The 23,777-nt window shown below is 42.3% G+C and overlaps 1 protein-coding gene across 5 annotated transcripts in view; it reads right to left on the bottom strand.

The window, feature by feature from the left end:
* Positions 1-23,777, bottom strand: part of HOOK3 (hook microtubule tethering protein 3) — a 101,190-nt gene that overhangs the window by 68,269 nt on the left and 9,144 nt on the right. For 2 of the 5 annotated variants that reach the window (XM_021077847.1, XM_021077846.1), the window contains exons 3-5: positions 6,471-6,543; positions 2,464-2,514; positions 599-731 (exon numbers count right to left, since the gene is read on the bottom strand). In XM_021077847.1, the coding sequence (XP_020933506.1) occupies positions 599-731; positions 2,464-2,514; positions 6,471-6,543 (257 nt within the window). Of the gene's footprint in view, positions 1-598; positions 732-2,463; positions 2,515-2,857; positions 2,886-2,965; positions 3,038-6,470; positions 6,544-23,777 lie in introns of those variants that run through there. The other 3 variants (XM_021077848.1, XM_021077850.1, XM_021077849.1) reach the window with 3 other exon arrangements.

The following is a 23,777-nucleotide window of genomic DNA, read 5'->3' as shown; positions in this document are numbered from 1 at the left end:
TCTCAGACCAGTTAGGAGAGGCATTACTTACTGCCCCCGACCCCTATCCCCACTACAAGGTTCCATGGGGGCAGGTGCTGCATCTCTCTTGTCTGGCACTGTATTCCAAGCCCCAGCATAATGCATGAATTCAGCTAAGTGTTTATGAAATCAGCCCTTCAAACTTGCAATCTAAAATATCTAATTTGAAGTTCCCACAGCTGAACTGATTGGTATTATCAATTAATTATGATTAATTATTAATGAATTTGGCTGGACCTTGTCACTGCTTTGGCTCAGGTCTGATCTCTGGCCTGGGAACTTGTATATGCCATGGGTGCAGCTAAAAAAAAAAAAAAAAAGCAACAAAAAACAAAAAAACTACACAAAGAATTATGTAGCATTGCAGAAAAAGGGTCATCATAATCACATTTATTCAAACTTATAAAACTCTTTTTAAGCTTAACAGATTACTAGTAAAATTGTAGAAAGTGGCATTCCGTGAGGGTGGCCTTAAGAAGACAGTGTGGTTTGCACGTGTGATTTATATGTACAATACACAGCATGTATTACTTTTCTTCATTATTCTACAGGCACACACTAACTTCCAGTGAATTACCTTGCTTCTGTTCACAGTTCACTGCACAGCCCAAGATGAGTTGCAGCATCCTTCCCAGCTCCGCGGCATCAGAATGTTCTCCAATGAGGTTCACATCAGGAAGGGTAAAGTCATTAATCTGCTGCCCTAAAATCTGGACAGAGATAAAGAGGTGAGAATTGCATTTACAGATGCAGGACCAAATAAAATATCTGAAAGAGGTTAGTCTGTCCACACTGGAAGCTCACTGCTGAGGCCACAGCTGCTTGGTCAATCTTACTCCCAATTTCCATGTATACCTCCCACCATGTGCCCTGTATCTTTCTTGAGCTACAGCAACTTATTAGTCCCTGGTATATGGCACGTCCCCTGAGCTACGACCCCTCCACCTCCCCCAGAAAGACTACATGTGAGCTTGCTGGAGAAGTAGAGCCTGGGGGCTTCTGAAATGGGGCGGTGGTGGGGGGCGGGTGAGGAGGTAGAAAGCACAAAAAGTAAATGAGGTTCACGCCCACAGCAGCAGGATTCCCCTGGCCGCCTTCACTCCCTGGGACTCCAAAGTGCTGATAACAAGACGCCTATATCAGGAAAGGAAATGGAGGATTCCTTTATGGGGAAACTGGATCCAAATGAAATGACAGATGCAGACAAACGGGTAAGTTTCTGTGATAATCCTACAGTGAAAAAAAAGATCCTAAAAGCACAAAAGCAGGATGAATGTGGCTGCAGTGTTAGAGGTGAGTGGAGCTATGAAAGAGGCGGTCAGAGGGGTCATGAAGCATCTGGTAGCTCCTGGTAGGAAGCATGGATGTCATTCTCAATGCAAGAGGAAACTACAGAGGATGACTTTGAGGACGACTGTGACATAATCGAATTTTCATTTTTAGGAGTTCTGCTGTGGCACAACAGGATTAGTGGTGTCTTAGGACACAGGTTTGATCCTGGCCTGGCACAGCAGGTTAAGGATCTGGCATTGCCGAAGCTGTGGTGTAGGTTGAAACCTCGGCTTGGATCTGATCCCTGGCCTGGGAATGCCATATGCTGTGGGGCAGCCAAAAAAAAGGGAAAAAAAATTTTTTTTCATTCTTAGAAATCATCCTGGCTTGGGAGTGGAGAGTAGACTGCAGAGTGAAGTCAGGGCCACCAGTTAGATGACACTAGACATCTGAACAAAGGCTAATGACAGCCTGGTACAGGGCGGAGAAGGAGGAACTGGTATTATGGAGATTTAAGTAACAGGTCCTGCTGATGCATCAAAAGAAGGAGGGCTTACAGGATGATCTGTAGGTTTAGACTCAGACAGTAGAGTGGATGGTAGTGTTACTGAGATGAAGAAGACAGATAAGTTAAGTATAGAGATAGGTTTGAACACAGGTGAGCTTGTGGGGAGCAAACAGTGAGGAGATAATATAGGTTTTCCAGACTGTGTTGTGTCCATTTGACATCTGTGATCATGGAGTTTAAAGTACAACTACTTTCACTGCCTGTTTCTGCACAGCACTGTCTTGACTGTTCTGATGCAGACCCAGAGGATAAACTGAGTTGCTCTAAGGATGGAGGTTTGCCAAGGAATAAAACGGAAGTAGCAGGGATGTGGATGGTAAACCACCTTCATGGAAGGTAAGAGAGGGAAGGAGAGAGTTAATGGACAGTAGAGAGGGAAGTTTACGATCAGCAAACCATCCGTTATAGTACAGTGGAAAAGTTTACCTAGTAACCACCTAATAGCTGCTCTTTCAAACATCCTAGAAATTACACAATGCAAGATAAAACTGATTATTAATTTTGAGCTAATTTTTCCTTTACTTGAAACTACTGTACAATATTGTAAAATTAAATTATCCTATAGCAATACTTCCAAGCAGAATGAAAAAAAAAGTTCTTACCTCATGATTGTAATCCAGGATTCCCTTCAAAATTTTCTTTAAATTGCTTATCTGTTTAAAGAGAGAGAAAATGACTGGATAAAAGGCACAGATGAAAATACAGTTTAACCTAAAAAAATTTCTGAACCAACTCATCATTCTTGTTAATCATAAAGTAAACATAAAAAATAAAATTCAACAGTACTTTTGAATTTATCATTATAAACAGGATAATCAATGGCTCAATTTATTTGATCTAAGAGATTTATACAGCAAATGAGGTTTCTAGTTATGTTAAATTTTCAGTGTTATGACCACATTGACAAAATTGGAAGGTAATTGAATAAGATTTAATGGGAAGATTAAATTATATAGATTTTCTGCAGAGAAAGAAAAAAAAATGTGTCATCCTTACTGAAGACTTGAGTTCAATACTGTTTTTCCTAGAAAAGTAGAGTTGTGTCATACACAGAAGTGGAGTTTTAAAGTTAGAGCATGAAGTAAAAATGAGAGTCAAAATTACCCTTTGGGAATCTCTTAAAGCAACCTAGGAAGCAGGTGGCCACCTCGGAAGTAATGTCTCCCAATTCCTCCCCTGCCAGAGAAGAGTAGGTTTCTTCAGCTGAGCACCAAGAAAAGACTTAGGAGCCATAAACGTAGAAAAAAAAAAAAAAAAAAAAAAACTACTCTTTTTTTTTTTTTTGGTCTTTTTAAGAGCTGCACCATGGTATACAAAAGTTCCCAAGGCTAGGGGTCAATTCGGAGCTGCAGCTGCCGGCCTACACCACAGCCACAGCAACATAGGATCCAAGCTGTATCTGCAACCTACATTGCTGCTCATGGCAATGCCAGATCCTTAACCCACTGAGCCGCGTCTGCAACCTACACCACAGCTCACGGCAACGCCGGATCGTTAACCCACTGAGCAAGGGCAGGGACCGAACCCGCAACCTCATGGTTCCTAGTCGGATTCGTTAACCACTGCGCCACGACGGGAACTCCTACAACTCTGTCTTTAAATGTTGGTATAACACTCAGCACTGCAAGATTCCTGTGCTGTAAGGAGCATCCCAGGAACAAGGAGAGGAGGGACCAACACTCATTCAACTCCATGTCACCAGGTGACATCACAGGTGCAATCACCTGCACTATTTACTGTGAACTTATTCTTTTCGCTCTTTTTTGGTGTGTGACTCAGGTCATCTGGCTCCATTTGCGTTAAGTTAGACAGATATGACTCTGCTAATCATCCACCTGGCTGTCCCCAGCAAGTGCTCACAGTGGAAGACACCCTATGACTGAAGACAGCAGGGCCTGTGGCTATCAAATAAGAGGTTGATCTCAGCAGTGGCACCCAGTGCCTAATCAAAGACATATTTTTTAAGGGAGAAAATAAATAGAAAACTTTGTATTAAAAAAAGGAGTTCCCATCGTGGCTCAGTGGTTAATGAATCCAACTAGGAACCACGAGGTTGCGGGTTCGATCCCTGGCCTTGCTCAGTGGGTTAAGGATCCAGCGTTGCCATGAGCTGTGGTGTAGGTTGCAGACACGGCTTGGATCCCGAGTTGCTGTGGCTCTGGCGTAGGCTGGTCGCTATAGCTCCAATTAGACCCCTAGCCTTGGAACCTCCATATGCCGTGGGAGCGGCCCAAGAAACGGCAAAAAGACAAAAAATAAAATAAAGTAAAATGAAATAAATAAAACTAACATGTTTGTATGTCAAAGAGAATCTGGAGACATAAAAAGTATATAAAATACTTTATTACTTTGACTCTAGGGTGTTCAGTTTTTCATATTTTAACATTTTAAACTAGAAAGTCTTAAAAAAAATAAATGTGTCCATTTAAAATGGTAGTTTATTTTCCACTAGAAAAAGTTACAAATCTTATTAATCAATGGTATCTTAAAAGTGAAGAAATATAACGAAGGATAAAACAAAGAGAATAGGAATACAAATCAGAGCTGCTACTTTCAGCTCTGAATATTAAGAATATTAATTATTGGAAGTTTCCGGTGTAGCTCAGCAGTAAAGAACCCAACTAGTATCCATGAGGACTCGGGTTTGATCCCTGGCCTTGCTCAGTGGGTTAAGGATCCAGCGCTGCCGTGAGCTGTGATGTAGGTTGCAGATGCGGCTCAGATCTAGCATTGCTGTGGCTGTGGTGTAGGCCAGCAGCTACAGCTCCAATTCAATCTCTAGTCTGGGAACTTCCACATGCTGCAGGTGTGACCCTAAAAAGCAAAGCAAAGCAAATTAATTATGAAGGATATTAAGAATGTGCCATACTTGGGACACACTGAAGATTGTGTGTTTGTGTGTGGATCTGTGCAGAGAGGGTGGGATACATAATTCCTCCTGGGTGAAGCAGCAGCAAACATAAATGGATTAGGAGCATTACTTTAAACATGTAATAACATTAAAAAGCAATCAGTTTAATTGCCTATTTTTGAAAGGATATTTAGAAATTAAAACAGTGCCACTGAACAGTGTTGATTCACTGTAGCTTAGCAAAAGGGAGGAATTAGATTTTGGCAGGCCCAATATCTAGGCAATGGATAAATATTTACCTTGAATACATGTTTTATGGGGAAACATAAAGATAAACCAAGCTTAGCTCATCAGAAGTCCGGGGATTTCACACACTTGTTTACTTGCATCTCTGAGTTTCTACCAATCTTTATCAGAAAGAAATGATTCCAGAATTTTTCAAACTGTCAGTCATGACCATTACTGGGTCATAAAAATCAACTTACTGTAACAAAATTATAGAGAACAAGTCAGTGGTGGCCAGGGGTTCAGGTGAGCTGTGAGGATGTGGAGTGAAGGCAGCACCAGGACACCCTACAGAGACAGAGCCGTCTTTACCCTCACTGTGGTGGCCGCTACACGAATCTACACACTGACGGAATCACAGCACTGTGCACACAAACACGGGAGTGTGAGTAAACATGGTGACTCTGAATACACCATGTGCTGTGCCCAGGTTGGCTCCATAGGTTTGATACGGTATTAGTTATGTAAGATGTTGGCACTGGGGAACCTGGGGGAAAGGTACGTGGAACTTTCCCAATGCCCTGTGAATTTATCTATAATCATTTCAGAATATAAAGTTAGAAAACTGGAGTTCCCGTTGTAGCTCAGTGGGTTAAGAACCCAACATAGTTTCCGTGAGGGTGTGGGTTCAATTCCTGGCCTCACTCAGGGGCTTAAGAATCTGGTGTTGCCACAAGCTGTGGCACAGGCTGCAGATGTGGTTCGAATCTGGGGTTGCTGTGGCTGTGGTGCAAGCAAGCAACTGTAGCTCTGATTCAACCCCTAGCTTGGGAACTTCCATATGCTACAGGTGCAGCTGTAAAAAGAAAAAAAAAAAAATTATAGATGGGTTGTGACTTATATTTCTAAAAGTAAAATAAAATACAATACAGAGTTAAAAACTTACTCAACTGTATAGGCACATACATCTAGGTAGAGAGAAGGCTGCAGTGTAAACTATATTTCTTACTGTGGGTTTGGGTCAAAGACGCTTGAGAAATACTAAAACTTAAGGCTACCAGGAAGGAAATAAAAACAAGTCATTCTCTGTGTGTTCTGGACATGGTTAATAATGATCAATATTTCCTCATTATTAATAAACACTAGCAACTTAACAGTACTGTCCTAAGTACATCACATGTGTTAACTCATTTATTTCCATGTGGTAGATCCTGCTACAACCCCCATTTTACAAAATGGGGAAACTCAGGCAACAAAAAGAAGGTCAAAGACATTCCCACGGATGGTGAATGACTGACCTGGGACATGGACACAGGAGCTTGCTCGGGGCTCTGAGCCCTTAGTCAGTGAGCTTCACTAACTTAGCCTGATCTCGGTGAGCAACTCCAGGTCACCTCCAATCTTTAATTTTAGATTATTTTGCTAAAGCCTATCTAAGTTTCTAAAGCTCACTAGACAGATCAGAGCAAAAGTCAACAAGGATTATACACACCCAAGTAAAAGATGAATTAACAGGTAGGAAAAAAAAAATACCTTTAGCCTCCAATTATCTCCTACTTCAGTTTTGATTCTGTTTAGCCAATTTTCATCAAAGTATGCAGGATCTCTGCAAATAAGAAAAAGCTAGCATATTAAGATCATGTAACTTTCGAGCTAAAACACACACACACACAGATTTGAAACCCATTCTGTATCATTCCTTAACTGCAACATAAAAATATTTGATACATATTGGCCACAAAATAACTCAATATAAGGAGACTGAATGCAATAACAGTAAATTTCTCTAAAAGCAACTGTTACCAGCTCATTAAAAAATATAATTTTATCAACAAACAAGCTAAAAGGTGAAAAGTGATAAATACAGTTTATGTATTTTAAATTACACACTAATCTGGAATGAATGTAATTAGTAGATACCACACTAATATCTAAAAACATTCAAAATCATTGACAATTGTTTTAAATAGGCAAAAGAAATATACTAGGAAAAAGGTTAAAATAAGCTTTTCAGTTAATATTTTAATGAGTTTCCATGATCTAATACTTTGAAGGTCACCAATAATGTTACTAAAATTTCAATGTCTTTAAATTATATAAACAGAGAACCTGTGTATATAAATACAGGCATTAAACAAAGTTGGATACTGTTTCTGTTTGCAGAAGGCTTAGATCTAAGATAACATTGGTATGGACACACAAACTGAAACAAGGGTAGAAGCTGAATATACTTATGCTTATCTTTCTTAGGAAAAGCTCCAAACTTTTATAAACACTAGAAAGAAAAAAAAACTTTTAGCCTAGCATGATGTTCACTTCAAAGTTCTTGAATCCGATGCTCTAAGAAATTAAATCATTTGTTCAAAACCACAGACTGAACCCTTACAACTGTCTCCATTCAGTCAAAAAGCATAATGGCAATGAGAGAAATATCTGAGAAGAGAATCTACATTTCAACTTACGCTGTCACTCAAATTGATAAATACAATCAGTACTAAATTTTGTTCAAATTATTATTATTTTGGCCACATTTGTGGCATATGGGAACTCCTGGGCCAGGGATCAAACCCACACCAAAGTAGTGACAACTTGTTTTATTTTATTTTTTATTTTATGGCCACACCTGAGGTACATGGAAGTTCTTAGGCCAGGGAAGAATCTGAGCCACAGCCACGACCTACACTACAGCTGTGGCAATGCTGGATCCTTTAACCCACTGTGCCAGGCTGGGGATGGAACCCTCATCTCTGCAGTGACTTGAGCTGCTGCAGTTGGATTCTTAACCCACTGCCCTATAGCAGGAACTATTAAATTTTATTACTAAAAAAGAAAAATGTACTTATATGGGCATACGTACTTATGAAAAAAAGTTACAACTAAGTTATCTCTGTAGAGAAGCCCGTATCAAAGTTAACATACTAACTTGAGAGACAATAAAGTTAATACTCTAAAAATTTTTAAACTGAGATATAATTCAATACCACACAACTCACCTGTCTGAGGTGGATTTTAGTATATTCACATCACCACCACCTAATTTTTCCATCTTCCCATAAAGAAACCCCCTATCCATTAGCCATCACTCCCATTTCCCTCTCTCCAGCCCCTAGGATCTACTTTTGTCTTTATGGGTTTGCCCATTTTGTACATTTCACAGAGAAAAAATCATATACTATGTGGTCTTTGGTGTCTGGCTCATTTCATTTAGCATGTTTTTTTGTTTGTTTGCTTTGCTTTTTAGGGCTGCACTCTTGGCATATGGAAGTTCCCAGGCTAGGGGTCAGATTGGAGCTACAGCTGCCGACCTACACCTCAGCCACAGCAACACCAGATCTGAGCAGCGTCTGCAACCTACACCACAGCTCATGGCAATGCTGGATCCTTAACCTACTGAGCAAGACCAGGGATCGAACCCACAACCTCATGGTTCCTAGTTGGACTCCTTTCTGCTGTGCCATGAGGGGACTCCCATTTAGCATGTCTTTACGGTCCATCCATATGGTGGCATCAATCACCACTTCATTCCTTTTCATGGCTCAATAATATTCCATTATGGATACCCTACATTTTGGTATCTATCTATAAGTTAATATACATGTTTCATGTGGTATGTGCCTAGAAGTGGAATTGCTGCATCTAATACTGTCTGTTTAATATTTGAAGTTTAAACCAAACTATTTTTCGTAGTTGTACCACTTTACCTTTCTGCTAGCAACACACATTAGTTCCAATATATCATCTGTAATTGTACCACTTTACATTCCTTCCAGCAACACATGCCAGTTCCAATATACCCAATATATATTCCAGTATATAGCCAATATACCTATTAGCTTTTGCCTAATCCAAGGTCAGGAAGACTTACTCTCAAACTTTTCTTCTAATTCTCATAGTTTTAGTTTTAAATTCAGATTAAGATACACAGTGCACAGTGTTGTTAAGGGTCTAATAAAGGGTCTAACTTCATTCCTCTGCAAGTAGATATACATATCTACCTATTTTGTTTTAAGCTTAATCTAGCTTCTTCAGTTGAGGTTCTTTTGTTATTATGTGAGAGAAACAAATTTGAATAAACCTGTGCAAAACGTGGAACTTACTGGAAGGCCACTGGGATACGTTATGGTCCTGAACAGGAACTGGGCCTCATAGCTATTAAGGAAAGCTATTAAGAATCTGGACAGTCTTCTCCTCACTCTCATCTATGTTTCTGCCCATCTGTATGTTTTCTCTCTGAAGACCAACATTTTCCTGTTTCTCCACACACTGCTGAAGAGAACTGCACACATGTTCCGTGTCACACCATGCTAGTTCAAGAAGATAGTTTTAAAGGCCAGCTGTCACTCAATCACAATTCTAACTTCCCAGGAAACTCCAAATAATCCAGCTAGAGTATGTTTTTCATCCCTAGTCTGATTGTATGTGATCAAATGGATGAAGAGCCACAAGTGGGAAACACGCAACTTAAGGTTTCAGAGAAAGCAACTCCTGTTTAACTGGGCAGACAATCCCCCCAAAAGTGTCCTCTTTGCTTAAAACCTCTTGTAAAAATAGATATTGCAAAGAAAAACAATTTAAGTGAATTCTGCTAAAATATTAAAGAATTACTATAAAAATAATACAGAAAGTAGAAAATGTTCCATATTTTTAATACTTAAATAATAGAAAATGTGGAGTTTCCGTCGTGGCTCGGTGGTTAACGAATCCGATTAGGAACTATGAGGTTGCGGGTTGGATCCCTGGCCTTGCTCAATGGGTTGGGGATCAGGCATTGCCGTGAGCTGTGGTGTAGGTTGCAGACACGGCTTGGATCTCGCGCTGCTGTGGCTCTGGCGTAGGCCGGTGGCTACAGCTCCGATTAGAGCCCTAGCCTGGGATCTTCCATATGCCACAGAAGCGGCCCAAGAAATGGCAAAAAGACAAATAAAAAAAAAAAAAAAAAAAACCAAAAATGCTATAATCTAAAAATCACATGGGAGTTCCCATCGTGGATCAATGGTTAACAAATCCGACTAGGAACCCTTAAGTTTCGGGTTCGATCCCTGGCCTTGCTCAGTGGGTTAACGATCCGGCATTGCCATGAACTGTGGTGTAGGTTGCAGACGCGGCTCGGATCCTGCATTGCTGTGGCTCTGGCTCTCAGCTACAGCTCCAATTAGACCCCTAGCCTGGGAACCTCCATATGCGGCGGGAGCAGCCCTAGAAAAGGCAAAAAGACAAAAATAAATAAATAAATAAAAATTAAAAATTAAAAATTAAAAAAAATCACAGCCACTGCCAATCAAGTCCTTCCAATCAAAGACTCACAAGGCCAAGTCTGCTGCTAAGTAGGTGGTGACCACCCAAAGCTAAAGGCACTGAATTTACTGGCTGCATGGCAGTTCAGGGCCATACAGCTAAAAGATATTACAACAGGAAGCCCTTAGCTAATCAAAAAAAAAAAAAAAAAAAAAAGGAATGCTTTAAAATGTCTAAGAAGTGGAGTTCCTGTTATGGCACAGTGAAACAAATCCAACTAGGAACCGTGACACTACAGGTTTGATCCCTGGCCTTGCTCAGTGGGTTAAGGATCTGGCATTGCTGTGAGCTGTGGTGTAGGCTGCAGATGTGGTTCAGATCTGGTGTTGCTGTGGTGTAGGCTGGCAGCTGTAGCTCCAATTTGACCCCTAGCCTGGTAACATCCATATGCCGCGAGTGCGGCCCTAGAAAGCAAAAGCAAAAGCAAAAGCAAAAAAAAAGTCTAAGGAATCATACACTCTAAAAATGCCAGGATTATGAGATACTTCACTTACAATTTAGAACAATACTTCCTTTTTCTTTTTCTGGGGGGAGGGGAGGTGATCTTAGGGCTGTTTTAGGGCCATAACCACAGCAACACCAGCTTTGAGCTCCATCTGTGACCTATGCCACAGCTTCGGGCAACACCAGATCCTTTAACTCACTGAGCAAGGCCAGAGATTGAACCTGTGTCCTCGTGGATACTTGCTGAGTTCTTAACCCACTGAGCCACAACGGGAATTCCACAGCAAAAGAACTCAGAAAAATCTGAATAAAATACTTCAAATACTATGATACAGACTACTTCTTCCTTAAAAGATGACATCAAAATATCAGAGCAATGTCTGAGCTGGGAAGGTAAAAGAACAAAGACAACTGTTTCTGCCATGTACTTAACACCCAATCACATGCCAGCCACTGAGCCAGGCACTCTATGTTCACAATGACACCACCAGGAAGGTGTCATTATCCCCAAGTTACCCCTGGGGAACAGCAGACTCAGAAATTAATCTCCCCAAGTTCAATCACACAGTCTGGTGGCAGAGGTGACAGTACTGTCATTTTTGTTACAAGAGAGTTCAACACAACACTGGTCCTGGCAAACAACACCCAGGTCCTGAGGGTGACTCTCCCCTTCCGGCCAAGCAGACCAGTCCCGGAGAGAAAAGACCCACGGCGGTCAGGACACCCTGTGCTCATCAGGGGCAGGTGTCTGTCTCATCCACCGCCATATGCCCAGCACTTCACGTCTGACACAAAGCAGTTCTCACTGGCTCCCGTGCACTGAAATACATCAGAAGGTGACAGCTCTTTTGCCTTTTTTTTTCTTTTATTATAGCTGATGTACAAATGTTGTGTCAATTTCTGCTGTACACCAAAGTGACCCAGTCATATATATATATATGTATGTATGTATATGTATATATGTATGTATATGTATGTGTATATGTGTATATATATATATATACATATAAATATAGTCTTTTTCTCATACTATCTTCCATCTAAGTTTTATCACAAGAGATTGGATATAGTTCCCTGTGCTGTACAGCAGGACTTCCTTACTTAGCCATTCTAAATGTAATAGCTTGCATCCACTAACTCCAGACTCTCAGTCCATCCCACTCCCTCCTCCTTCCCCTTGGCAGCCACAAATCTATTCTCCATGTCTGTGAGTCTGTTTCTCTTCTGTAGATAGGTTCATGTGACAGCACTTTTCTTTTTTGTCTTTTTGGGCAGTACCTGCGGCACATGGAGGTTCCCAGGCTAGGGGTCAAATTGGAGCTGTAGCTGCCGGCCCACGCCAGGCCATAGGAACGTGGGATCCGAGCCACATCCGCAACCCACACCACAGCCCACGGCAACACCCGATCCTCAACTCACTGAGCAAGGTGAGGGAATCGAACCTGCATCCTCAAGGATGCTAGTCAGGCTGTTAATTGCTGAGCCACGACGAGAACGCCAGCACTTTGCTTTAATGAGCTTTCAACCTACTACTTGGGTAGAACACAGCAAGAGAACAAGTCTACGACGTTCTTGCATTCAATGGCACTTTGCCTAGTAATGAACTCTGTCTCAGTTTGCAATCTCAGCAATGTTTTCTAAGTACCCCTTAATTACCATTCTCAGGCTAGGATTAAACAACATAAAGGTAAGTTTTTCCAAAATCTTAAGAGATTATAGCTCTGCACAGATATATAAATAACAACAGATAAGCTTACAAGGAGTGCCCTTCATGAGTAAGAAACTATCTTTAGCTTCTTACTATGTCCTGACACCTAAGAAAAAAACACAAACCAGCTACAAAACATACAAAGCCATTTTCTTAGATTTTTCTAGTAACAGGTCTATTTGGCTGTAACTTATGAACCAGTCATAGTTTAAGCTAAAGGAAAAAGCCCATTAATTTTAACCCTTAATATAATTCCAGAAATATACTGTCTTCCTGCAGTCAACTGCCTCCACAGAAGTTAAAAAATTAGATTTCTATTGCTAAAATTATTTAAGTACCGAAACTTTTTTTTTTTTTGCTTTTCAGGGCTGCACCTGAGGCATATGTAGGTTCCCAGGCTAGGGGTCGAATCAGAACTACAGCTGCCAGCCTATGCCACAGCTCACGGCAATGCCGGATCCTTAACTCACTGAGCGGGGTCAGGAATTGAACCCGTGACCTCATGGTTCCTAGTCAGATTTGTTTCTGCTGTGCCATGATGGGAACTTCGAAGTACCATGATATTATTATTGAATTCCCCCAAATTAAGATGGAGTCCAAAACAAACATTGTATTTTGATTCAATTTCTTAATATGGCATTTTTATTAGCAAATCTTAGTATTTTTTATAGGTATGTTGACTCTTAGGTCTAATGTTTTTCTTTTTCATTCCCTTTGAGTTCTGCCTCTTAGAAATACAGAGTATCTCACTCAGTGTCTTTTTGTTATTTCTTTATTTATTTTTGGCTGCACACAGAGCATGTGGAAGTTCCTGGGCCAGGGATCAAACCCGAGTTACGGCAATGACAACGCTGGATCCTAGGTCACTAGGGAACTCTCCTCTTAGGCCTAATTTCTAATGAGCTTTTCATTACCTAAAATGATCATTTTGGTCCTCTGCCATTAATGTATATTGAAGAGTTTAATAATTATATTTCACATCCATAAGAACAACAAAAACAAAGCAACTTATGCTTATAGCACCCACTGTGTCAAAATGAGCAATACAGGGGTTCCTGTTGTGGCGCAATGGATATGAATCCGACTAGGAACCATGAGGTTTCAGGTTCAATGCCTGGCCTTGCTCCATGGGTTAAGGATCCGGCGTTGCCGTGAACTGTGGTGTAGACTGCAGACGTAGCTTGGATGTGACATTGCTGTGGCTCTGGCGTAGGCTGGCAGCAACAGCTCCAATTGGACCCCTAGCCTGGGAACCTCCAAATGCCACAAGTGCGGTCCTAAAAAAAGACAAAAAGACCAAAAAAAAAAAAGAAAGAAAGAAAAAAAAAAGAGCAATAAAGGCACCTTATAAGGAAGGGCTGGGCTCTAAATCAAGGACAGGCAATCAGGTCCTATAAGTAAAAAGAAGCTATCATTGTCCATGGCTTGACCTTTACTCAAGCTCCTTTGGTCTCATCTACTTTCTTTTTTCCTCTTTTTTGAACTCTGCAAATAAAAGCTGATGGCACTTAGAGGCACAGCTTACTACTTCTGATCTTGCTCTTTCATCAATACATGGTTGTGATGGAATAAAAGGTCTATTTGGCCTCTGTCCCTGGTTCTTAGCACTGTGCTCCTAAACTCTACAAATTTCCCAAGTGATGGGATTCCTTTTCTTTTTTTTGGTCTTTCTTTCAGGGCTGTACCTGCGGCATATGAAGGTTCCCGGGCTAGGGGTCTAATGGGAGCTGCAGCTGCCGGTCTACACCACAGCAACGGCAATGCCAGATCCCTAACCAGGGATGGAACCTGCAACCTCATGGTTCCTAGTTGGATTCGCTTCTGCTGCACCATGACGGGAACTCTGGATGTCTTTTATGATCTCTCAGGACCCTTTCCAGCCATACCCGAGCTAATGCTAGTGAGGTGGTTCCTGGTGGGATGTCTGGACAGTCTTAGGATGGGAGCTGGTCCCAGAGGAGCTTCAGCCCCGCCCCCTCACCTCCAGGAAGGGACTGGAGATTGAGTTCAAACACATGGCAAATGATTTCAGTCATTTCTATGTAATGATTTCCCCAACAAATCCCTCAACAGTGGAGCTCAGGTGAGTGAAAGAACTCGTAAACGAGGTTAGAACGGTGTCAGGTGGTCCAATCCCTGGGCTCTCATATATTACTGTGAGGACTTTGGCTCTTACCCTGACTCTTTCACTGGGGCACTGATGCAGGACTCTAAGCAGAAAACCCAGCTTACTAAAAAGACACTCTGGCTGCTGAGTTCACATGAGCCTGTGGGCAGGCAACTGCAGAAACATCAACACCAGTCAGGAAACTATTCACATGATACAGAAGAGTGATAACAGTGGCCAGACCTGTATGGTAGCAGTAAAGTAGTAATTTTTTTTTTTTTTTTGTCTTTTGTCTTTTTAGGGCCGCACCCACAGCATATGGAGGCTCCCAGGCTAGGGGTAGAATCGGGGCTTATAGCTGCTGGCCTACACTACAGCCACGCCAGATCTGAGCCACATCTGCGACCTACATCACAGTTCACAGCAATGCTGGATCCTTAACCGACTGAGGAAGGCCAGGGATCGAACCATGTCCTCATGGATACTGGTCAGGTTCGTTAACTACTGAGCCACAATGGGAACTCCCAAAGTAATAATTTTTAATTGTAACACTTTTTTACTCCTGAAATTCCACTACACATCTCTTACTAACCACAGTTTTGATACTGCTACAGAAATACTCCCAAAACGCCATCTAATACTCTGTATTCAAACGTCCTCCATAACATCCTCAAAATGTCTTTGTTTAAAAAGACCCAAGAGGGATTCCCCCCGTGGCTCAGCAGGTTAAGAACCTGACTAGTGAGTTCCTGTCATGGGGCAGCGGAAATGAATCTGATTAGATGCAGTTCAGATCTGGCATTGCTGTGGCTGTGGCACAGGTCAGCAGCTACAGCTCCAATTAGACCCCTAGCCTGGGAGCCTCCACATGCTGCAGGTGCGGCCCTAAAAAGACCAAAGAAAAAAAAAGTACCAGACTAGTATCCATGAGGATGCAGGTTTGACCCCTGGCCTTGCTTAGTAGGTTAAGGGTCTGGTGCTGCCATGAGCTGCAACTCTGATTTGACCCATAGCCTGGGTACTTCTTTATATTGCAAATGCAGCCATAAAAAAGCAAAAAAAAAAAAAAAAAAAAAAAAAAAACCCCAAAGAAAAAAACAAGATTCACGCACTGCATTGGTTTTTGAATTTGGGGTATGGACACTTAACACAAGCTCTGCCCTCCCGACACATTTTCACAATCACAACATGGAAGTGTTGGCCAGAGCACAACGGCACACAGCAGACCTTAGAGTGCATGCATCTCCTATAACTGAACTTCTGAACAGCAATTCTCCATCTCCCCCAGATCCCATTCCACTCTGCTTCCAGACACCTCCCAAATGGAGTCGTGGGTTGTTGCGACTGGCTGTCCCACTTGGCATATTCTGTGAGGGTGTCCGAGTGAATGCACAGAGTAGAACTTCTAAGAGCCATGTAACGCGTCTGGCTAGCGTCTGTCTCTCTGGGCTCTTTAGTCCAGAACAGTCCACCCTGCTTCCTTTCTTCTCTTGACATTCACTTGTTGAAGAGACCAGGTCAACTGTACTGTGAAATATCCCATTTTCTGGATTTGCCTGATCCTTTCCTCTTAACTTAGTTTAATGTATTCCTCTGTCCTCTGTATTTTTCTGTAATCTGGAAGTTAGATCTAAAGCCTAGATTTAGATATATTTTCAAAGTGTAGCTATTAGGATTTCCTGACAGGTTAGATGTGGGATGGGGAGAAAAAGAAAGAAAGGTTTTTAAGGTCCGAGGAGCTCAAGGCCAGAAATGCCAACATTTGGAATGAGAAGGGTTGACTGAGTGGGTTTGGGTAGAAGACAGGTTTAGTGTTTTTTTGTTTGTTTGTTTGTTTGTTTCTTAACCTGCTGAGCCACCAAGAAACTGCAGGGTTTGGTTTTAGATATGATGACTTTGAACGTCTTCGAGACCCACCTGGAGATGGTGAGTAGACAGTCAGACAAATTTGGACATGAGGGGAAAGATCCACGCTGGAGACAAAAAGCTAAGAGTAGTCAGGATATGGATGATATTTAAGGCCATGAGACTGATGACATCATCAAGGGAGTGAATGCAACAGAAAAGAGCAGCTGGTCCAGGCCTGAGTCCTTAAGCACCCCCGGGCTCGGAGAATGTGTCCTCGGGAGACAGCACTGGGAAGGAAACCAGCAAGGGCAATGCTGATCATCCACCGAAATGGGAGGAAAACCCAGGAAGGTTACAGCATCCTGGAGGCCAAATTTTAATAAGTGTTACAAGAAAAGTAAACAGGTGAGCACCTGTCCTTTGAATGCTGCTGCTGGTCCAAATGAGGACTGAGAACGAGCATCAGAATCAGCAGTGTGTGGGTAACTGGTGCCCTAACAAGTGCAGCTTTAATAATGGTGAGAAAACCCTGACCAAAGTGGAGTTGACAGCAGGGGAGAGGATTCTGAGAAAGCTGCTGCACACGGGAGAGAACTGGAACAATGACCAACAGGGGTGGGGTCCTGAGAAGGATGCTTACAGATAAATCGGTCTGCTTGTCTGCTAGTGGGGCTGATTCTGCAGAGAAAGGAGGGCTGTCAGATCAGGAAAGATGGGAGAAGGTCAGTGACAATCCTGAGTGGGTGAGAGGAAGTGGGACCCAGCCCAGGATGTGCAGGCACTGACTTTACCACAAGATGGTCCCTCACAGAGTGCCCGTCGTGGCGCAGTGGTTAATGAATCCGACTTGGAACCATGAGGTTGCGGGTTTGATCCCTGGCCTTGCTCAGTGGGTTAAGGATCCGGCGCTGCCGTGAGCTGTGGTGTAGGTTGCAGATGTGGCTCGGATCCCGAGTTGCTGTGGCTCTGGTGTGAGCTGGTGCCTATAGCTCTGACTAGACCCCTAGCCTGGGAACTCCATGTGCCGTGGGAACAGCCCTAGAAAAGGCAAAAAAAAAAAAAAAAAAAAAAAGATGGTCCCTCATCCCTAATCCTCAACTCGAATGTGGTAAAGGGTGGCCAGGCAGTGGCGCTGATGCTGCAGTGTGGGGTTCTATGGAGATTCTCTTTTGTGTGTTTCAACCTTCTCAGAAGCAGAAGGAATCCTACCTTGAGGGGTGATGGGAGAAGAGAATGGGGAGGCAGCAGTGAAGGGCTGCAGAGAGAAAAGCGTGAGACAGTCACAGAGAAGACAGGGAACGAGAGGACTGGGAAGTCCAAGTGTGACCATGGGTCCAAGGTGAGAAATTTAAAATGAGATGCACCAGCATGTCTATGTTTTCTCCATCCACGTTCAGCTGCACAGGCCAGATGCAGAATTGGTGGGACATCAAAGTTAACTATGTTGTGGTTTTGCCAAAAAATACAAAGAAACAAGAAAGGGGCAAAGGAGCTAAAAGGTACACTAGGAAGTGGCTATGACTGACCACAGAATTTCAGCTGAATAAGAAGAAAGAAAGAGGTGAAGAGGAAGGACAGGGTTGAGACCCCCCGGCGCAGAGAATGGAAGAATGGCTAGCAGCTCTATGCCAGAGAGAGTGAGATGGAAAGACAGGAAGTGATGATCAGACCGTGGTCAAGAGACAAGCAAGATGATGGTCATCATAAGGTACAGGGCAGGACCAGGAGGATGATGGGCTGGACCAGGGGAGGAGAGTTCCAGGAGCTGATAGGCAAGGCCGTGCAGGGTCCTCCAGGTCCATATTCAGGTCATCAGGGACCTCAACAAGGGCATCACTGGGAAGAGTGCCGAGCACCAGGACCCAAAGCTGTCAGAAATGAGGAGGACGTCTTAAGCCACAAACCTGGGGGTCTCAGGAGCATGGTGAGGAGAGAGGTCTGGAAGCAGCACTGAGGAGGGGCACCTGGCTGAGCGGTCCACGAAGCCACAGTGGGGGACAGCCTTCCTCAGAAGCCTGCAGAAGCAGCGCTGTCAGGGAGAACCGAATTCCTTCCAAGCCCATTGATCAGGGGGAGGTGCAGACCAAGATTCACAGAGGTTACAGCATAAACAGTCAATTTACATTCTTGACATCTCACATAGGACATGCTGTGCTCACCAAATTGGGAGCTGCTTTGTGAAAATGTTTATAAACTCTAACGTTAATTTTCTTCAGATCAAGAAACAGAAAATAGAAAATTCCATAAATCTGGGCTTTGACATTAAGAGTCATGGACCCCTAGGACCCTTCTACACTGTTGGTGGGAATGTAAATTGATGCAACCACTATGGAAAACAGTATGGAGGGTCCTTAGAAAACTAAAAAGAGAACTACCATATGATCCAGCAGACCCACTCCTAGGCATATATCCAGACAAAACTTTCATTGAAAAAGATACATGTACCCCTATGTTCACTGTAGCACTATTCACAATAGCCAAAACATGGAAACGACCTAAATGTCCATGACGAATGAATGGACTAAGAAGATATGGTACATATTCACAATGGAATACAACTCCGCCATAAAAAAAGAAAAAAATAATGCCATTTGCAGGAATAAGGATGCAACTAGAGATTCTCACACTAAGTGAAGTCAGAAAGAGAAAGACAAATACCATGTATCACTTATATGTGGAATCTCAAATGGCACAAATGAACCTATTTACGGAACAGAAACAGATTCACAGACATAGAAAACAAATATGGTTAACAAAGAGGAAAGGAGAGGAAGGGATAAATTAGAAGTTTAGAATTAGCAGATACGAACTACTATATATAAAATATATACAGCACAGGGAACTATATTCAATATCCCGTAATAAACCATAATGGAAAAGAATGTGAAAAAGTATATGTATATACTGTGATGAACTTAATCACTGTGCTGTACACCCAAAACTAATACAATAGTTTAAATCACTTATACTTCACTGAAAAAAGAAACAAAACAAAATGCAAGATTACAACATTAAAAATAAGAGCCGAGTTAGAAAATGAAAAAAAGAAGCCACACTCTCCCTTGAAAAATAAAACATACTGTGAGTCCATTTATATACATTTGTAGAAAATGCAAATTGATCTACAGCAACAGCAAGCAAATCCATGGTTGCCCTGGGGATGAGAAAGGGGTGTCTGGAAGGAGGAGCTGACAAATGTTTTGAGGTGATTGATATGTTCATTACCTTGGGCATTTCCACAGGTTAAAAAAAAATGATCAGGGGAGTTCCCATCGTGGCTCAGTGGTTAACGAATCCGACTAGGAACCAAGAGGTTGCAGGTTCCATCCCTGGCCTTGCTCAGTGGGTTAATGATCCGGCGTTGCCGTGAGCTGTGGTGTAGGTTGCAGACGAGGCTCGGATCCCGCGTTGCTGTGGCTCTGGCGTAGGCCGGTGGCTACAGCTCCGATTAGACCCATAGCCTGGGAACCTCCATATGCCGTGGAAGCGGCCCTAGAAATGGCAAAAAGACAAAAAATAAATAAATGAATTAAAATGATCAAATTCTACACTCTAAAAACATGCAGTTATATGTGGAATCTGAAAAAAGGACAAAATGAACTTCTTTGCAGAATAGATACTGACTCACAGACTTTGAAAAACTTATAGTCTCCAAAGGAGACAGTCTGGGGGTGGGGGGATGCGCTGGGGTTATGGGTTGGAAATCCTATAAAATTGGATTGTGATGATCATTGTACAACTATAAATGTAATAAGTTCATTGAGTAATAAGAACAAAAAAAAGTCAAACCCTGGGAAACAAACAAACAAACAAACAAAAAAACGTGCAGTTTCATTCCTGGAAATGAATCTGACTAGCATCCCTGAGGATGCGGGTTTGATCTCTGGGTTAAGTAGGTTAAGGATCCGGTGGGTGAGCTGTAGTGTAGGTTGAAGATGTGGGTAGGCAGCTACAGCTCTGATTCGACCCCTAGCCTGGGAACTTTCATATGCTGCGGGTGTGGCCCTAAGAAAACCAACCAACCAACCAACCAACAACAAAAAAACCCAAGTAAAAAAGTACAGTTTACTGTAGGTCGACTTCATCTCAATAAAACTGTTAGGAAAAGGAGGGGATGAGTGCTAAAAAGAAATGAGCTGTCAAGTCACAAAAAGACGTGGAAGAACTTTAAATGGAAACTGTGGAGACAGAGAAAACATCAGTGATTGTGGCAGGTGGGGGTGACTGGGTGGAACTGGATTTTCAGAGCAGAAACTGTTTTGTATGATACTATAATGAAGTATCAACATGTGTCAAAGCCATAGCATGTAAACAGAAAGTGAACTCGAAGTAAACTAGGGACTTTGGGTTGATACCATGAATCAGTGTCAGCTCAATTGCAACAAGTATACCTCTCTGGTGGGGGATGTTGAGAGCAGGGGGGGTTCTGCGTGGGCGAGTAATGGGACCTCCCCACACTTTCCACTCAAATTTTTTTTTTTTCCTTTTTGCAGAGGCACCCACGGCATATGTAAGTTCCTGTGCTAGGGATCAAATCAGAGCTGCAGCTGCCGGCCTACACCACAGTCACAACAACACGGGAACCAAACTGCAACTGTGACCCATGCATGGCACAGTGTGTGTCAATGCCAGGTCCTTAACCCACTGAGTGAGGCCAGGGATCGAACCCATATCCTCACGGAGACTACATCAGGATCTTAACCCACTGAGCCACAGTGGGAACTCCTTCACTCAGTTTTTAAAAGTTTCTTTCGCTGTAGTAAAATATACACAAGACTTGTCGTTAAAGCCATTTTTAAGTGCACAGTGGCATTAAGTCCATTCACATTGATGTACAATCACCACCACTCTCCACCTCCAGAACTTTTCCATCATCTCACACTAAAACTTTTTTCCACTCAATTTTGCTGTGAAGCTAAAACTGCTCTGAAAAACAAGGTCTATTAATTAAAAACAAAGGACAAACAAAAAGATAGGGGGACATGAACCCACACAGATGAACACAAAGGGAGAAGATGGTTGGGACTGGCATATGTACACTGAGGCATATGGAATGACTGGCCAACGGGGACCTGCTGTAGAGCACAGGGACCTCTACCCAGTATCACCTATGTGGGAAAAGAATTTGAAAGAGAATGGATGTGTGTATATGTATAACTGAACCACAACAGAAATTATCACAACACTGTAAATCAACTGTATTTCAATAAAACTTTACAAAATGGAAAAAAAAGAAAGAAAGAGAAGATGACAACAAACTGTTGGAAGCAGGAAAACAGATGGATAGAAAATGACTTGAAAGACTGAAAGAAAAACACATTATACTAACAATAAGTATAATCAGATCTAGTCATATTTGATAAAATTTCTCCTAAAACCATAAAAAGATAAATAGCTTTTCACTTATCAGCTCTGACAAAATAAAATTTGCTCTTTCCAGTAAAACTCTCCTCAGCACCCACACTCCACTGGCTTTCCTGCTGCCTCTCTGGTCCCTCTGCTGGCAGATGTTCTAACCAACAATTAAATGCTGAAGTTCTTCAAGACTCAGGCCACACATTTTTTTCTTGGTCCTACATTATTCTGTGAATGATTTAATCCACACTTATTGCTTCAATTAAGAGATAGCCAAATTGATATTTCCTGTTTGGACTCCTCTGAATTTGAGGTCTGTGGAGTCAACTGCTAACTGAGAAACTTTTACAACTTTCTCCGTAATGCTTTTTCACTGGCAGTTTTGTTCCCGTGGTTATTTAAAATCTGCTTCTCCCCAGGTTATAAACTCTCTGAATGACTCTCAGGACTAGTTTACCCTGTGGGTTGTGGCTCATCCTCCTATCACTAGGGCTAGACATAAAGTAGCCACTCAATAAATACCAAACTGACAAAGGAGGAAGTTTCTGTCAATCTGTATTGTACAATTATTTAAAACAGATAATATAAAACAATATGAATGATGGCATTTCCGCTGTGGCCCAAAAGTATCAGCAGCATCCCTGTAGCACCAGGACACAGGTTTGATCCCTGGCCTGGCACAGTGGATTAAAGGATATGGCACTGTTGCAGCTGCAGTGTAGGTCGCAACTGTGGCTGAGATCTGATCCCTGGCTCAAGAACTCCATATGCTATGGGGCAGCCAAAAAAGAAAAAAAATGAATCATTATGTTGAATGAAAAATGTCAGGAGTTCCCGTTGTGGTGCAGTGGTTAACGAATCTGACTAGGAACCATGAGGTTGCGGGTTTGACTCCTCGCCTTGCTCAGTGGGTTGGGGATCCGGCATTGCCTTGAGCTGTGGTATAGGTCGCAGACTCGGCTCGGATCCCGTGTTGCTGTGGCTCTGGAGTAGGCCGGCGGCTACAGCTCCAAGTGGACCCCTAGCCTGGGAACCTCCATATGCTGCCGGAGTGTCCCTAGAAAAGGCAAAAAAAGAAAAAAGAAAAGAAAAATGTCATTTAAAAAATGACACAAAAGAGTATACACTGTATGATTCCACTTACAAGAATGGAGAAGTCGAAATCATGGACCCTCTTTGAGGCAAGGGGTATTGATTAGGAAAGGGCATGAGGGGAACCATCAGGGGCTAGAAATGCTACATATTTCAGTCTGGGCAGTGGTTACATGGATGTGTGTAAACATGCATGCATACGCATACAATCTATACATACAGACAAATTCACTGCCTTTTTTAATAAGCTTTTCTGTCTACCCTACATCACTACAAAAGGAAGAAAGGAATGCATTTTTTAGGAGGAAAAAAAGGTAACAAACTAAATATTGATGAGAAATGCTCACAGTTCTACATTTGATAAATTAGAATAACTACTTTTCAGAGCATAATTGTTATGATCTTGATTTGGTGAAATAATACACACATAGTCTTTTTTCCGATTTCTACAGTTGATAGAAATCCTACCCAAACTAACACAAGCAAAAAATTCATTTACTGACACATACCTGGAAAGCTCACATAGCTAGGCCCACTTGACCACAAATAATTTTTATTAGGAATTTCAGTGAAATCCTCTAGACCATTCAGAAGCAAAAGGTTATCAGGACACCATTCAAAGGTGACCATGAAAGTTCCCGTCATAGCTCAGCGGAAGCGAATTTGACTAGCATCCATGAGGACACAGGTTTGATCCCCAGCCTCACTCAGTGGGTTAAGGATCTGGTGTTGCTGTGAGCTGTGGTGTAGGTCACAGACACAGCCTTGGTCCCACGTTGCTGTGGTTGTGGTACAGGCTGGCAGCTACAGCTCCAATTCGACCCCTAGCTTGGGAACCTCCATAGGCCGCAGCTGTGGCCTGACAAAAAAGAAAAAAAACCAAAGGTGACCATGAAAGTCCTAAGACCACACCTGTCAGAGCTCTAGAATTAGGGCTGGTTGGGTTTGAAACGAGCCTTCTCAAGCTCCACCAAAAAGTCTGCCCACCTAT

The sequence above is a fragment of the Sus scrofa genome, chromosome 17 (genome assembly GCF_000003025.6).
Source record: "Sus scrofa isolate TJ Tabasco breed Duroc chromosome 17, Sscrofa11.1, whole genome shotgun sequence".
In the NCBI taxonomy this organism is placed as follows: Eukaryota; Metazoa; Chordata; class Mammalia; order Artiodactyla; family Suidae; genus Sus; species Sus scrofa.
Note: the sequence above shows the minus strand (reverse complement) of the source record. Positions and strands in the feature narration are given on the sequence as shown.